General features: G+C 41.6%; 1 protein-coding gene across 1 annotated transcript in view; it reads left to right on the forward strand.

The window, feature by feature from the left end:
- Positions 1-18,681, forward strand: part of VSTM2L (V-set and transmembrane domain containing 2 like) — a 78,058-nt gene that overhangs the window by 30,019 nt on the left and 29,358 nt on the right. The window contains exon 2 of the mRNA XM_073683851.1: positions 6,800-6,969. Within this exon, the coding sequence (XP_073539952.1) occupies positions 6,800-6,969 (170 nt within the window). The remainder of the gene's footprint in view (positions 1-6,799; positions 6,970-18,681) is intronic.

Consider the following 18,681-nt stretch of genomic DNA (forward strand, 5'->3'; position numbering starts at 1 on the left):
GGAGTGGAGGAGTCGGTTGTTGGTAGAGGTGTTTTTGGAGTGTTTATCTTTGACTGTTGCTAGGTGTTTCGGCTGTGTGCAAATCCTCATGCTCTCCTATTTAGTTTCCCTTACTTTTCTCCTATGTGCTTCCCACTGTTGTCTGTGAGTGCCTATTTGTATAATTGGTATTTTCATTTATCCCTGTACGTCATTCCTTGTTTGTCTGGTTTGTGTATACGCATACACTATTCCTCCCCACTGGCTTTAAATTACATTTCTCCGTCCTCCTTCAGTCTAATTACTTGGTCTCCCTTTTGTATTTCTCCTTCCCTTGTTCTTGTGTTATATCGCTTTCTTCATCGCTCCTTTTTCTTATTCCATCCCTTCCTTTCATGAGCAGTCCCTCTCAGTAATAGGTTGTGAAGTCCCTGCATGGACCCGCTTCTGTCTCTGTTCTCCTGTCACATTGTTTTTTTCCTCTAAATCTCCCTGGATATGTAATTCCGTAGCTGTCTCTTCCAATCTTCCGGCTGCTGCTCTGAGGTGCGCTCTCCCCTCTCCTTCACCTTCCTTCTTTCTCTTTTCTCCTGTCTACCTTCCTTAATCTCCCCTCTGCCTTGCTAACCTTTACCGCTTCCCCCTTACTTCATCTTCTTCTCCATCTGCCTCACAATGCCTTCACCCTCAACCTCTGCCATTCTCTTCTGCTCATTACCTTTTTTTATGGCTTGTTTGCTGTTTTTGTCAAGCTTTCCTTTGCCTGTCTTGATGCATTATAGTAATATTCTAAAACTCCTTCAGGTTTCCCATTTCTATGTTTTTTTTCATTTACTATTAAGGTAGATTTCCATCTTTTCCCTTTTCATGACGCATTGCACTTCTATCAGGGACACACTGGCACAAAAATAGGGCGGGCAAACAATCACACGAGTTTTTATTCGGCTGTACATCAATGGGCACTGGCTAGCTCAAGTTATTAAAAGGACTAAAAGCTCATTGCCGCTGCAGACTCTACTTCAGCCTTGACTGAGAGCCTGGACGAGACCTTTACTACAAACCTTCACTACCCGCCATAACCCTCCCGGCAAGTGTCAATGCAATGTAACATTGTGGAGACAAGAAACAGATTCGTCTTGGAAAACATTGCATACATATAGAGCTCCAAGGCCATGAACCCTTGGATCTACAGGGAGCATATACATAGGTAAAATAACTGAGCACTAGATCTAATAGTTGCTGTTATTATGAGTGTGGTGGTGGGGGAGGAGAGCAGTATTCTTTACTTGTATAAATATATATCTATATAGATATCTATCTATCTATATCTATCTATCTATCTATATATTATATATATTATATATGTGTATATATAGATATATATTTATATATGCTTAAAAACCATGACTTAGTCCTAGTCCTCAAGTGCTCAATACTCAACCTTGACTAATCCCCTGGGATGGGGGGAGGCCCCTGCGGCAGCTAGTCATCTTAAAACCTTACACAGAATAGTGAGGAAGAGGAGAAGTGGATTTGGTTCCTGGGTCACAGAGAAAAGATTTTGTTACACGCACGCCGCTAGGTTCAGATAGGGTCAAGACAGGTTACATGAATTCTTTGGAGTCCTGGGGGAACCGTTACTCAGGGCGACCATAGACCATGTGCTGCAGCTTCTCTCAGGCACACAGGGGTATTGACCCTCAGGCACAGACACGTAGGTTGTTTCACTTGCTGACCAGACACACTTGACAAGAGTCCTCATAAACGGTAGAACAATAGCATTTAATAAGAAGCCTCACGGCCAGTTCAAGTTAAGTCTTATGAGCAACAGGCTCCAGTGACAAACAGTACAGTTTCCTTAGCAGCACAGCAGTTCACAGTCTTCCCAGTAGTACAGGACAGCACAGTTCTAATGCAAAGGCACATTAATGAACACAGCATTCTTTACAGCACAGTGAGATGGAGGAGGGGGGGGGGATTTGCTGAGGGAAATGATCCCTCTGACACCATTTCTTCCAGTCCTTATCTTTCTACCTGACAATACTCTGCACTGCTAGTTCAGGAAATATACCTGACCTGTGCTTAGCTTCACTCCTGACTTGAATCCTTTTCACTTGCAGGGGCGCTTCTGTGAGATACAGAACACACACACCACCTTTCTCTTGGGCTCCAGCCAGACAGTAAACAACTTCCCCACAATCCCCCTGGGGCTTTGCTAAAACACTCCTCTACTCCTGTGACTGTGTTAACCCCTCTAGTTGCTGGATGCTTCTGGAGCACAACACTTCCTGTCTCGTGCTTGTGTTATTTCTGATAGTTGCTGGATGGTTTTAAAGCAACAGCACTACTTCTGCATGTCATACTCTGCAACAGCACTACTTCTGCATGTCACACTCTGCAACAGCACTACTTCTGCATGTCACAATTTCTTTTATATATTTCTCCATTTTACTTGTAGTATAACATAGGATCAAATGTAAGGATGAGATCAATCAAGGATGCGCAGGAGTACTTTTATTATCTTTGAGCATTTTCTATGTTTTGTGCTACTCTAATGGTGGTGCTGCAGGGGAATTGAACACTTGTTATTGCGTCCTTATCCAGTTATAGCTGATCATTAGGGGTCGTCCTGCAATATGTTTATCATCAAAGAAGCCATCGAACAAATAAGGATGGTCCAAAGTGGACAACCCCTTTAGGGCAGGGAAGGATAAAGTACAGCACGCTTCAGAGCTGGCTATAGACATCAGATTTAAAGCAAGTTTGCAAATATTTGCAGCCATGTAGAAGCAAAAAGCGTTATATACATCTCTTAAATAAGTCTATTAATCTATATTTTGTACTATAAACTTGTATGGGGTGATGTTAAAGCTTGCAAAGGTATGCTCGCACTTAACTCTGCCTACAGGCCCATGTAGACGGGCTGATAATTGGGGAATGAGTGTTCATAGGAAGTCTCGTTCTCCATTATCAGCCTGTATAAACAGACTCGCAATCATCTGATGAACCAGCAAAACGTTTTACTTTCATTGGGTGTGGTGATTTTTATGCTTGATTAACAATCGTGGTTATCGGCAGCACATTGCCCGGTGTAAACAGGTGATGTGCTGCTGATATATGAAGACTGGATGATTGTATTAGCTATCATTCTGTCTCCATCATTTCTCATCAGCTGGTGTAAATGAGCGCCAGACAAATTTAATATCAGTAGTCATTAATGGCTTGGACCATTAGAGTACTCATTGTTCTCGGCAGCACATCTGTTACGTCTGTGAGAGGCCGTAGGCTCAAAATTACTACCTCTTACAGACGCAAGCCACTCCGTCTGCCAGATTCCAGAGGAACACCGGCCTTCACCGTTTAATCTCTGTACACGGATCTGGATTTAAAACGGGGTCCACTAGATTACTTCCATGGAATAGCTGCTATCCGGCGGAGCGAACCAAAGGCAAGAGAATAGTCGGGTAGCCAGTTCATTATTAGGAGGTCCAAGTAGGGACAAAATCATAAAAAATGAGAATAGTCAAAAAGCAAGCTGAGCTCAAAAGTCAGGACTGTCCAGAATATAACTTGTTGTTGACAGCAGGATTTCAGCATCTTAAATAGCTTGCAGCCCCACACAAACCACACAGTAGTTAACTCTATGTGTCCCAGTATGGATGGGACTGCAAGTCCGTGAGAATACAAAAGTAGAACTGACAACCTGTGTCATCTGCAACGAGAGTGTGGCGCCGCCTTGCGACAGAAGCAGACGCAGTAAGGGCAGGCACCAGTACAGATGTCACAATATCATTTTACAAAGACAGGACGATGTGCTGCCGAGAACGATAATTCATAAGCGAGCTTAAAATGAATTTCCCCAGATCACAGAGCATTTTGCACATTTGTCTGGAGAATGGCAGCACTTTCTCGTTAGGTTGATTATTAGGAAACGAGCGTAACTGCATCCTAGCAAATTGCCTGGATAGGATTTGAACCTAGGACCTCCGAATTGCAAGATGACAGTGTTTTACCTTCTTTCCATTACAAGCACTTTCTGTAAACTCTGTCCCCCCTATTCTTTACCTTAACCTTTTCCCTATATGCTGCAAACCATTAATCTGCCGCTGTCCCTCTACTTGGGATATGGCAGGGCATAATGTTTGATCTGTTGCTTTACTGCTCTGCAGACAGTTACACTTTGGTCTCCATCACTCCCGCTCTCTCCGTATCGCTCTCTCCATCTATCGCTCTCTCCATCCATCGCTCTCCCCCTTCTCCCCATGCTGCAGGCTGTTCCCCCTCTGCATGTATCAGCTTTTTACTGCTCTGTTGACAGATGGTGCGCTGCGGCCCTTGAAGGGAAGCTAAATACTACAGCTAAGGAGCCAGAGACAGGGGGGAATAACAGAGGGGAGAGGAGAAAATGGGAGGAAGGAGAAAGAAGGATGTGATGGAAGAAAGGTGGGAACAGGTGAATAGGAAAATGGGGGGGATTAAGACCAATATGCTTTATGGCTGACCGTTGTGGATAAACAGCATCATCCATATAATGATGAAATCAATACATTCTGGGCAAATCTGACAATAACACATTGTTATAGCAAACCGAATTGCTATTAGCATGCCATCTATTCATGCATGGGGACCCTGTGCTTACCATGAATGCGGTAGGGCAGGGTGGTGCGCAGCAGCAAATGTAAAATTAGTACAGCCGTAATGATATGCTTCTTGCAGCAGAAACACTTATACAGTTTGGACACAAATGCTACAGCAGCTAGAAGTGACTTACTAAAGATAAAAAGTGGCCATTAAGGTTTATAGTGAATCTTGTTGTGTCCCTTGCCTATAGCCGGCGGCAGTCATAACATTTTATGTTGCATTAATAGAAATGATCCAGTGTTGTTGGTCAGTCTATGATCATATTAAATTAGCAGATGCTACCGTTTCATATACAACCAGTATGTTTAATGGGCCTCAGAGTGAATTATCTTTCATGGCTCTCCAAATATATGTTAGAATTCTGTATGTTCAGCCGCAGCTCCCATAATAAACGCGGACATCGAAGAGAGATCTGAGAAGCCGTCAGACACCTCTGAACCTTTTATCTCTGGGGCTAACAATAGGATAAGGCAGGAAAATCCAACCGTGGTGTTGTTTCCTATTTTGATCAATGTTTCGAGGTTCAGCCCAATTTTCATGAGACTGACTGATGTTGCTGAAATTCTGAGATTCTGCCAACAGACATCTAATGTCTACACTGTCAATATCTTATTGTAATATTATGGTCACATGCAACATTAAATAATTTATATTCAGTAATTATATATATATAATATGGAGTATATATAAAATATTGTAGCAAGACAGCTACTGCATTGTGCAGCAGATACAAATACCTTGCGTGGAAAACTTGGATTAGGCTGGTTCCTGTAATGGGGAGAGGAGTGCGCTCCCACTCGATCTGGACAATCTTTAGCTCATTATGCTCATTTGGAGCTGACTGAGATAAGATGTGATTTATTTCACACTGGGATACCCATTTTGCGGAGCACAGGCATTGCCAGTCTGTGTGAGTGAAGACTGCCAAGGACCAGCTGTGTTGGTGGTGCTGGGCAGTAAGGATGCTGCACTGTTAATGGCCCGACGGCCTGGGTTGTCTTTTTTTTTTCACTGATGTAAATTGCTTTCCCTTGTATGAAAAAAATCAAGCTGGTAAAGGATAGTTTTAAACAAAAATCCACTTCTCTGTGTTGGAATAAAAAATCTTTGTCCGCTGAGCATCTAAGCCAGGAGATGGCGACCCTTGAGTAAATCTACCGCCAAGTTGTTACTATCAACAAAGTCCTGAAAACTGCTAGCATAGTTCTATTAGAGTCTGCATTAAAAAATGACCCTCATCTTTACCTAGTGCCAAACCTGTTCCCAGTGACTCCTGTTCATTCACATCTCTAGATAGATCTGGCTTTTCCATTTGTGGTCATCCCATGAGAGTATATACCATTGAGATATATTTTTTGGATGTTATGACCCTATGGCTTTAGTTGACCCCCATCTACATTCACATTATGAGATGTGACCTTGAACAGGGTTTCCCCTTCTTAGCACAAACTCTAATTGAAGTGAATTGTCATTTCACCCATTTCTCCTAGCCCAAAACACATTTTGTGCAAATTGAGATTTTGGTTTTAATCCTAAAACATGTGACAAGACTCGTTAGAGAGTCGATATTGAATTTTAGGATTGCTACTTGCTGTAGGTGGCACTAGAGTCCTCTTCCTCTCTGAAGAGACAATTTGCAAATAACCCAGAGTAGCATTGCAGCTTAAGTCTCCTCACCTCGGATCCCGGTCAGACTCCTCTCACCCATCCAAACTACAGTAGATCTCACACTTTGCACTGACAAGATGCCCAGAAACACAGTGTCTGCAAATTGAGATTTTGCTTTTGGCTTTAATCCTGGAGAGACATTTTCCTATAAGGAAGGACTCAGTATTATCTGTCCCATAAGCAGGACACCCTTACAATCCGCACCAGTTTCCTATTATACACTATAATCAGCATTGGCTAGGAGTAGGCTGTCATTTTTTGGCTGTACCTGTTTTGGTAATAACCTTTGTACACTGAATGTGTCCTCAACTGTTGTATATAAATTAGATACTCTACTTGTATATCTACAGATACTTGAGTATTAGGTAAAGTAAACTGCTTGTTGTACCTCATCTATGGAGATTTTAGCTTCTGACTTTAGTCTTTTATTAACATTATGTGGAGGTGTACTGTGACCTATGTTATTTAACTGGTTGAAGGCATTGCTGCCATTTTTTTTTTCATATTTCAGCTTTATTCACGGAAATCCCACAAGATGTTAGTGCACACCCTGGAGAAGATGTGGAGATGGCATGTTCCTTCCGTGGCAGTGGCGACATCCCGTACTCACTGGAAATCCAGTGGTGGTATATCCGCACCCACAAGGACTGGGCAAACAAGGAAACATGGGCTGACAGCCAGGTAAAGCAGAATTATTATAAATGATGGAAGGGCATATTCGGGGATGGTCTTAGGCTGAATGGTGCCCTGTGCTTTTTGGTTTCCTTACCCCATTGTTTTTTAATTTGGTTTCCCCAAAACACGTGTGAACACCAGGGTTGTGGAGTCGGAGTCGGTGTCCATTTTGGTGGAGGTCGGAGTTAGAGTCAGTATAAAATGACTGACTCCAACTCCTAAAATGTATAATAAATTGGGTACAGTAGTGCAATTCAGAACTAGCCAAAAGTCAGAAGTAACGGTCACAAGTAGGGATGAGCGGACCCGTGGAAGTTTGGGTTCTGGTAGCCAACTAAACTTTAGTCCAAAGTTCATTTTGGATACCAAAACTGTACCTGAACTTGAACCTGAACCTGAACCCCTTTGAAATCATGGGGACACGAAATTTGGAGCTGGAAAATCTCTCTTTCTCTCACTCCCGGACTGTAAAATGGACTTCCAGGAGAAGTCATGTTCAGAGTTCAGCACAGGACACTAGGTGTCTGATGTGAATCCCGAACTTTAAACTTTAGGTTTGCTCATCTCTAGTCACAAGCTTTCAATGTAAGTCTATGAGAGCCAGAACGAAATTATCATAGACTTGGTTTGATAAGTGACCTCCAGGTCACCAGCAAACACTGACTCGATCCGGCAGGTCACAATATGCTGGAGACCGACCAGGGCTGTGGAGTCGGAGTCGTAGTCGGTTTCCATTTTGGTGGAGTCGAAACTGGAGTTGGAGTCTATAAAATGGACCGACTCTGACTCCTAAAATATATAATAAATTGGGTACAGTAGTACAATGCAGGATGTGTTGTAAATGTTTCCATAACAATTTGGGAAAGTTATGAAATGTCCTATAAATATCTGTTCTGTTCCTGATCTAAGGATCTCGGCTTTAGTTGAGATGAATCTGTGCTGCACTTTATGTACACGCTCAGTAGTGGAGGCAGTGCTGTGGAGTCGGAGTCATGAGTCAGGGAAATTGAGGAGTCGGAGTCGGTGGTTTGGCTTACTGACTCCTTAGCCCTGGTGAGCAGATGGGTATCATTTATATGGTAGGAAAATTAATTTAGACTTCCTTCAAAGTTTTTTCCTGCCATTTCTAAAAACTGCTTTGAAATGTGTGTTGTTGTTTTTTTCTACAAGCATTTTTGGGTGGTATTTTTTGGTCTCACAACATTTGACTAGATTTTTTTTCTGCTGTTTTTTTCCTTTAGTAAAATCTATATACAGGTGCTTCTCACTAAATTAGAATATCATCAAAAAGTTAATTTATTTGAGTTCTTCAGTACAAAAAGTGAAACTCATATTATATAGAGTCATTACAGAGTGATCTATTTCAAGTGTTTATTTCTATTAATGTTGATGATTATGGCTTACAGACAATGAAAACACAAAAGTCATTATCTCAGTAAATTAGAATACTTTATAACAACAGCTTGAAAAATGTTTTTAAAATCTGAAATGTTGTCCTACTGAAATGTATGTTCAGTAAATGCACTCAATACTTGGGCGGGGCTCCTTTTGCACTAATTACTGCATCAATGCGGCGTGGCATGGAGGCGATCAGCCTGTGGCACTGCTGAGGTGTTATGGAAGCCAAGATTGCTTTGATAGCAGCCTTCAGCTTGTTGGGTCTGATGTCTCTCATCTTCCTCTTGACAATACCCCATAGATTCTCTATGGGGTTAAGGTCAGGCGAGTTTGCTGGCCAATCAAGCACAGTGATACTGTTGTTTATAAACCAGGCATTGGTACTTTTGGCAGTGTGGACAGGTGCCAAGTCCTGTGGAGAATAAAATTTCCATCTCCAAAAAACTTGTTAGTAGAGGGAAGCATGAAGTGCTCTAAAATTCCCTGGTAGATGGCTGCGCTGACTTTGGTCTTGATAAAACACAGTGGACCTACACCAGCAGATGACATGGCTCCCCAAGCCATCACTGATTGTGGAAACTTCACACTAGACCTCAAGCAGCTTGGATTGTGTGCCTCTCCACTCTTCCTCCAGACTCTGGGACCTTGATTTCCAAATGAAAATTGGAACTCTGGGACCTTGTGGAGTGTATCAATGACTGCCTTCTGGACATCTGTCAAGTCAGCAGTCTTCCCCATGATTGTGGAGCCTACTGAAACAGACTAAGAGACCTTTTTAAACACTTAAGAAGCCTTTGCAGGTGTTTTTTGTTAATTATTCCAATTTACTGAGATAATGACTTTTGTGTTTTCATTGTCTGTAAGCCATAATCATCAACATTAACAGAAATAAAGCCTTGAAATAGATCACTCTGTTTGTAATGACTCTATATAATATATGAGTTTCACTTTTTGTATTGAAGAACTGAAATAAATTAACTTTTTGAAGATATTCTAATTTAGTGAGATGCACCTGTACATAAACATCTGAAAAAAATGCAACCAAAGAATGCAGTGATCCCCCCCCCCCCCAAAAAAAAACACATTTGAGACAAAAGCGCCATCAAATTGTTTATAATGAGTTTCATTATTGTCTGTAGACTAACATGTAATGTATGGGCACAGCATTTTTTGCACCAAAAAAAGTGTCAAAAATCCCAACAAAAGCAACACGAGAAATGGCTTTTTTGAAGAAAAAAAATGTAAAAATCCAGTAAAAAATTCTATCTCCTTTTTGCTGGAAAATGAAGGTGGTTTTCCTTTGGGATCCGCATCTATGTTGAGTACAGGTGTTCCCCAATCCTGTGTCATGTGATGAGGTGCTCACCCTGCATGCGGGCAGAGAATTAGTGTTGAGCAAGCCACTCATGTGCGCACCTCTCACCATTCAGTTCTATGGGAATTTCCATGATGTGACACATTAATAGCATATATGCATTAAACCCATTATGGTTATTCTCTGCAAAACTAGCATTCTTCCATATTTGCTTAGTTTCATTTAGGCGCATTTAGCACCTCTGCCACCTTGGTGCCCATTTGCCATTTACTGCCTTTTTAGTATTCTTCTGTCACAGAAGAGTAATAATGTGGCAATGAATGAAAATTGGGCAAAAAATGGTGCTAGAAGGACACCAAAGGGGCAATGAATGGATATTGGACATAAAGGGGCCACTAACTAGAATGGAACTAAATAGGCAATAGATTTCAAATGGGCACTATGCCTATTTTCCATTTATAGCCCCATAGATGCCCTCATATAACTACTGACCTGCTACCTACTTACCTGGAAAAATGCCCACTACTCTGCCTCTCTGCTCACTTGCTGCAGGGTATTTGCAGAAGAAGAAGATAGAGAAATGCTCATAATTCCATCACTTTGTGCTGACTATAGCAATATCTAGTCGTCATCAAGACAGGAAGACACAAAACTAGGGGTCAGTGGCGAAAATGAGTGGCAGCAGTGGGGCAGCCACGATTCGCTGTCGCCCCCCTACTGCACCTACTGCAGTCTGGTGGCTGGCGCACTGTGTGATCAAACAGGTCGCACATAGCTAAGGCCGGTCACTGACATCGTGACTGAAATCCCGAAAAAATATCACGTTCTATTCAGTCTCTGAACTGAACAAACCAGTTGTAGAAAGGCACTTTATAAAAATTAATAATTTAGAGAATTCTCCTTGCAAAACTAAAACGTTTCTGCCTTGGTTGGCATCCAGCTTGCCTTTATTTGAAAGGATGTCTATATAAAGAGCTGCTCCATATTCTGGATCCTACAATATCTTGAACTAACACCTTGAGCTGGTTTACTATTTCACTTATAATGAATATGACTGCAGTGAGCAAAGATCAGAAAAACACTACCTGGGATATTAGATCTCAGTTTAAGAGGGCACATATACTATATATATATTCTTAAAATATTCATTTTTTATTGTTAATTCATATAAAATTCGAAAAATTAAAAATAAGCAAGGATTATCCAGTTGTAGCATCCAGATTTCATGCAGATGTTTAAATAGGAATATATACAGTAAATGACTGAAAAAATGCACAAATGTAAATCTCAGCGCAGAAATATCAATAATGTTGAAAGTAAATTGCTCAATGCAGAACTATATATGGTAATAAAATAACGTGCAAGTGCCTACGCACCCAAAGAAGGTTCTGCGTCTAGAGTTAATTTCCTTCAGTAATTCGCATTGCGATAGATAACATAATCTATTTAAAGTGCCACGTGTTACTACTTACAGCCATAAAGTATGGAGTCTACACATATCAGGGCTACCACACTGACAACGCCATTTTGCCACGCTTCTTCCAGTCCTCTAGACGCAGAACCTTCTTTGGGTACATAGGAACTTGCACTTTATTTTATTACCATATATAGTTCTGCATTGAGCACTTGAGCTTTACTTTCATCACCACTGATACTTCTGCACTGAGATTTATGTTTGTGCATTTTTTCAGTAATTTACTATATATATATTCATACTTAAACATCTGTATGATATCTGGATGCTACAACTGGGTAAACCTTGCTTGTTTTTAATTTTTCAAATTTTATATGAATTGACAATAAAGAATGAACATTTTAATAATATATATACCATATGTGAGAAAAGTAGGTAAAATACTAGCCTGTTTTTTTTTTTTAGGACAAGTCCAAGCATTCAAGGGCCTCTGTCCAGGAAAAAACCTACAAAGGAAACACAGTCCTACAGCAGCACTGTATGATGACATGTTCTAATAATGTGCTATCAATTTTTGTGATGAGAAAACCTTTTTAACAATGTCAGACAAGGGAAATAGTAACTGTCATTCATATAATGTTAGGTCTCTTTCACACGTCCAGATATTTCCGTTACTGGAAAAACTAGTACCAGAGATATCTGTGTCCTTGTGCACCTGTGTGGCACACGTGTGGCAATCGTGTGACATAAATGTGCCTCATCAGGAGCACACGTACCGGCGCCTGGAAATTAGCGGTACAGTTAGTGCTGGTCCCAAGTGCCGGGTGCTTAACGCTGCCTCATCATTGTCCTCTGCCGTCACTGCGATCAGCACCAGCTGCGATCAGTGTTGAGAGTAGTAGTCTGCTCCTGCTGTCTCTAACTGTAAAAATAAGAATAAAATAAAAAATAAAATAAAAAAATCAATAAACTCACCTGTCCTAAAATAAAAAAATCAATAAACTCACCTGTAATCCATGCTACCTCTCACGCCAAGTAGCCGGGGAGAATGCACCGTTCCAGCGAGCGGTGTCCTGTCACTCACTGAGCTCGCTCGCTGGAGCAAGTCATTCTCCCTGGCTCCTCTGCGTGAGCGGTCAGGCGGATTATAGCAGGGGACATCTTTGGACAAGTGAGTATATGGATTTTTTTATTTTATTCTTATTTTTACAGTTGGACACAGCGGGCGCAGACAACTACTCTCAACATTGTCCCCTGCTGGTGCTGATCGCAGCGTCGGCAGGGGATAATGATGAGGGCAGCGTTCAGCACCTGGCGCTTGGGAACAGCGCTAATTGTACCGCTGATTCCCAGGCGCCGGTACGTGTCACACGGATGACACACAGATATCATCCGTGTGTCATTAGTTTGCATATGTGTGGGAAATGTTGCGGCCCATGCTGCGAGAAAAAAACGGACATGTCAGCGTGCTTTGCCCATGGACACACGGTCCATGGAAACACACTGAAATGTGCACAGAGCCATTCATTTGAAATGGTCTGCGTGTGTCAGTGTCTCCAGTACATGTGGAAACTGTCACCACTCGTACCGGAGACACTGACGTGTGAAAGAGCCCTTAGGTGGGATAGCAGAGAAACAACAGAACAATGTGTAAGGTTTCATTCAGATGTCCCCTTTTTTGTGTATGAGAAAAAAACTGACACTTTTTTATCAGTGTGCTGGATCCAATTTTCATCTATTTTTGGTTCATATGTCCGTTTTTAGCATTAGTGTGTCATTCATTTTTCTTGTATGCAAAATAAAAAAAAAAAAAGTTCAAAGCTTCGCCTACCTATTAAACAGTAAAAAATGGACTTTACTCGGGTGTCACGCATGTCATCCGAGTGATATCTGTTTTTTTCATGAACTACATGAACTTGAAATTGGCGAGATCTTTTCACAAATTGGATAAAAAGTTTACTTGTTTCCATTTATATTTTTGCTGATTTATTGGTCTGTGAAAAAAGAACACAGATAGAACATGTACATGAAACACGGATATTTGAATGAGGCCTAACTATGCATAAAAGGGGTTGTCCGGTCTTAAGCTACAAGTCTGCAATCACTCTATGTAACTTCAGACATGTGAATCTTCTTATTGTGAGGATTCTCCGGTGCCGGGAGTTCAGCGGTTATGTGACCACAAGTATGCAATTTCCATACTTATGGCTAACTTCCAACTAGACTGTATCCGGCCTCACTTGATACACTTGCATTGAGTGAGGCCATGCCCATCTAGTCGGCATGTAACTTCATGCATACAAATCACTTTCTTGCGTTCACTTGCCCGCTGCTATCGTCGACGGTACCGGAGAATCCTCACAGTGCACAGTGCGCGCGATGTGAGGACTCACAAGTCTTTAGTCACATAATGACTGCAGACTTGTTGCCTAAGGCCAGCTGTAATCGAAAGGTTAACTGCATTTGTAATCTGCTTAGTCCTAGTGGTTCCTCCACTGAAAAAAATACCTGAAAATATGGACAAAGCCTAAAAAGCTGGAGCTTCTGAATTGCACCATTTTGCTGATATTCTTCATAGAGATATATGAATGAATTTACAACTGGGCGTTACTTTTCCACTTATCAGTACTGTGTGGCCCTATCCAATCAGTATTAATCGTAGAATACTATGTAGGGACACACCCTGTTGCAAGGAGAATGAGATCCCCTAATCCGGGAGGAACAAACTAGGAGAGGCACAAAGCAGAGCTCATCAAAAAGATGCTCAAAAATTACGGCAAATCTAAGCTAAATAGCCAGATAATAATACCGTCTTAGTTACGATATGCATCTGAAAATTAAAAAAAATAGTAAACTCCAATTGATTATGGGGTATGCTCTCAAAGCCACAGCTTCACTGTTGATGTCCCTTTAATGACTAAGCGATAAATATTAATTTTCTAATCTTCTTACAGCTCGGCTCCCTCTCCCTCCCCTGACTCTAACAATCTTTCCTTGTAGCCATGTGCTTGGATAAGAGGCAGTAATGCTAAAAATGTTCTGGGGATTTTAATGAGGGCTGTTGTCTGAGCAGAGTCCAGACACAATTCATTAACACAAACTGCAATTAATCTGAGAAGGATCGAGCATCAGAAGATGACAAGCCAGTATGAGCTGGTCACGGAGTGCTTTCCGATGCTCGCTGCGGACAGATCGCTCAACCTTAGCACTTTTTATGTTCTTTTTAATGATGGCTATGCTACATTGTATTAGGTCACAGTTCATCATTTGGTTTGCAAACTGATTCTTTAGAGCCTGAGCAATCATTTCATTTTCTATATAAACATCAAAAGCCCCCCATTCTTATTTGCATAGGAGAGGGCATATTCTCCTGGGTGGGCTCTCCGTTAATTTACCTGAAATGTGCATGGAAACTGCTGGGGATCAAACATCATTAGTATAGAGTGCGAGACTTCTGACGGGTCATCTGGGAGCTGCTCGCTCATTATAGTGGTTCTCCATCCTGGGCATCTTGCCCGAATAAAGGGTACAAGGCGCTGTGTACTGAAGTAAAAATGCCATTGAATATCTGGTGACAGATACGACAGATACTCTTTAAGTTGCTTGTTTTGCTTTTAGTTAATTGTCGCGTAAAGTTACAGTAGGATGTTGGGTGATCAATCTTTTAACCTAGCGTGTCTCGGCTGAAACCTGAAAACAGAGGTTGACTAGTCCTGGCTGTGCTGCCCCTTCCTCGATTCATGCTCATGGGGGTCCAAGAAACTGACATTTGTAGAGGACATGGTCATGATAATAGATAATATTTCATGCTAATGATTACCCATTTTTTAACCCTAAATATCCCTTATTTTATAAGTCAAGGAAAGGGAAACCAGCGGCTTTACCTCCCATGTAAAGACCCTGCCATAAATCTACGTATATCTCAGGTTCCTCTTCGAAATCTTGTGACAGTCTAGACATTTTCGATCAGAATAGATTTACTGCTTCTTTGCTAATACCTTGCTCACGTTGTAGCATACACCCCTTGGGTGTGACAGCCGCATACAGGTACATTTTTTGGCAACAGTTTTTTGCTTTCCATGCCCTGTGGGCATTATTCGAAAATACTGGAACTGGTAATGTCAAGTATTTTAACTAAAATGAATCGGGCAGTGTAGTGTTAGAAATACCGACTCAATGTCAATGCCGACGGAGCATGGTTTAGAGCGCTGAGTGGTAAGGGCAGGCTGCCAAGGTTTGTTGTAGTAAATGAGTCACAACTAGAAAGAATAGTGGTGAAAGCCGACTAGAGATTTGCTGTTTTTTTTTCCATTTTCTTGTTTTTTTTTTTCAATACATGTAAAAGATGAAAACTGGTATTCTTAGGCTGCTCCAGTGCTTTAGCCCTCTCAGGTGATGCCTAACCAAAATGTTACACCCTTTTGGATATGATAAGGTTTTCGCTTCTTACAGTGCTTGCCATTTAAAGTGGATGGCGCTACGGAGGCATTACTAGCAAACATGCGCTCATTCACCTCTCCCGTCGGCATGGTCTTTGGCTGCATGTGGCTGCCGCACCGTGGGACCCTACCTTCACAGATGCCGCAAAGCTCATCATATTGAGACAGATGGTGACAACGCCATCCTCTGTCATTCCCAAATGGATCTTTATGCAGGTAATGAACACATAGATTAGTCAGCAATGAAAGGGATGTTCTCATCGTCTTCTGCAGGAGCGCACTGCTTTTCTGCTTGCTGAAGGGCTGTACACTCCTACTTGACTGACAGTTTGGACCAGCGGCATCTTCAAGCCACTGGCCAGAACTGTGCTCTCTCCAGTGCTTATATAAAGCAGTCTTGTCTCTGCAGCAGCTGAGGAGCGCAGTGAATCATAGAATCATAGAATGGTAGAGTTGGAAGGGACCTCCTGGGTCATCTGGTCCAACCCCCTGCTCAAAGCAGGATTCACTAGATCATCTCAGACAGATGTCTGTCCAGCCTCTGTTTGAAGACGTCCATTGAAGGGGAACTCACCACCTCTCGTGGCAGCCTGTTCCACTCATTAATCACCCTAACTGTCAAAAAGTTTTTTCTAATATCTAATCTGTGTCTCCTCCCATTTAGTTTCATCCCATTGCTTCTAGTCTTTCCTTGTGCAAATGAGAATAAAGATGATCCTTCTACAATGTGACAGCCCTTGACATATTTGTAGACAGCTATTAAGTCTCCTCTCAGTCTTCTTTTTTGCAAGCTAAACATTCCCAAATCCTGCAACCGTTCCTCATAGGACATGGTTTGCAGACCAGTCACCATTCTGGTTGCTCTTCTCTGAACTTGCTTCAGTTTGTCTATGTCTTTTTTAAAATGTGGTGCCCAAAACTGTACACAGTATTCCAGATGAGGTCTGACTAAAGAGGAGTAAAGACCGATAATGACTTCACGTGATCTAGACTGTATGCTTCTGTTAATACATCCCAGAATTGTATTTGCCTTTTTTGCTGCTGCATCACACTGTTGACTCATGTTCAGTCTATGATCTATTAGTATACCTAAGTCTTTTTCACATGTACTGTTGCTTAGCTCTATTCCTCCCATTCTGTATATGCTTTTTTCATTTTTCTTGCCCAGATGTAGTACTTTGCATTTTTCCCTGTTAAAAACCATTCTGTTGGTTGCTGCCCACTGCTCCAGTTTATTTAGGTCTTTTTGAATCCTCTCTCTCTCTTCTCTAGTATTAGCTATCCCTCCTAGCTTTGTGTCATCAGCAAATTTAATCAGTTTACCCTCAATTCCTTCATCTAAATCATTGATAAAGATGTTGAACAATACAGGTCCCAGGACGGAGCCCTGTGGTACCCCACTTGAGACATTCATCCAGCTGGATGTGAAGCCATTTACAACCACCCTTTGAGTCCGATCACTAAGCCAGTTATGAATCCACCTAACAGTTGCCTGGTCCATTGCATACTTGGTCATTTTTTCAATAAGGATGATGTGAGATACTTTGTCAAATGACAAAGTATCAGTGACATTGAAGCTGGCTGAGATCTGGAGCAAATTATGCTCCAATGATCCGGCAAACTTCAAAGCAGAGCTTACAAACTCAATAGAAAACAGCTTGTAAGCACTGTATATGCTCATCCCCCCTTATTAGATTGCAGCAGTGGCTGGTAACCTAGGCAACCAGCAATCAACAATAGAATTTAAAACAGAATTCTTGAGAACACAGAGGATTTTTAATAACAAGTATATTGCAAAGTTGAGTGTTGTTACCCATTAAAATGCAACCTTGGTTAACTGGGAACTATAGTGTTTTAGTAATCAAAAGTGTATATTGATTCCACATGTTAAAAGAAGTATATATATTTTATATATATATTATTAAAGGGGTTGTCCTGGACTTTTACATTGTTGGCCTATCCTTGGAATAGGCCATCATTATCTGATCAGTGGAGATGCGATACCCGGCACCCCATCGATTAGCTATTCCTGATGTTGGTGGTGGCTCAGTTGCGGAGCTGCATAGCACAGCTCTGTCAATTGTATAGTGCCCATGGGTACTGCACATCCACCCCCTATTCAAATCAATAGGCGTAGTTGTACAGAACATGGCTGTGACCACTATACAGTTCACAAAGCTGGGCGTCTCTGCAACTGAGAACAGGGAATAGCCGTAGCTGGCCTATGGAACAGCGGATCGTCGGGAATGCCGGGTGTCCCACCCCCAATGATCAGATACTGATGACCTATCCTAGGGGGATAGACCATCAATGTAAAAGTCCCAGACAACCCCATTAAGGGAGTTAAAGTTATTCCTTTCTTTGGTCAAAACAGGTCTTAACAATAATCTGATCTCTTAGCAATCAGCTGTAGTCGATGGCGACAACTGCCAGTAAGTGTTAGGCTAAGTTCACACATTCAAGATTTGTTAAGTGCGATGTATTACCGTCTTTTTCATCTAGCCCAGACCAGCATAATAATGTCTTCCAGCCACGACTTGTCTGCAGAGTTTACAACACAATTAACTTGTCACATTTTCAGCACCGTCCTCCTCTATTCCCACTGTGCAAACTCCTCATCCTACTGTCACCCCAATGCTGAGCTGCTGCCGGCCGTATTTGTCTGCATTACTGCACCTGCTGTGTAGCACAGAAACAATAACAGTACTCCTTTTAGTGCCCCACATAGTAATATTGCCCATTACTTTCCCCCTTGCATAATATAATGTCCTCTTTTGTACCCTTTAGATTGTAAAATTATCCCCAAGAAAATATTAATACATTTTATGGGTACCCTAAAAAGTGCCCACATTTTGCCCCTAGAAATGAAACATGCCTCCATTGGGCTCTCTAGATGGTAACATTGCTCCCTAGAAAACATTAATGCCTTCTGTGAGTGCATTAGTATGTAATAATTCCTCCTGTGTTTCCCCTTTGATGGTTAGAAAACACTGAGTGTCCCTATAATGTAATAATGTCTCTTTAAGTGTCCTCTTAAAATTTTAAAATTTAATAACGTTCCCTTAGTCCCCCACCTAAAGTAATAATGGTCCCTGAGTTCCATCATATATAGTAATAATGTCTTCACACAGTATGATCCCCACAGAGTATGA

Source organism: Phyllobates terribilis, unplaced genomic scaffold (assembly GCF_046119375.1).
Source record: "Phyllobates terribilis strain yellow unplaced genomic scaffold, ASM4611937v1 Scaffold_5__5_contigs__length_657084704, whole genome shotgun sequence".
NCBI classification, from domain to species: Eukaryota; Metazoa; Chordata; class Amphibia; order Anura; family Dendrobatidae; genus Phyllobates; species Phyllobates terribilis.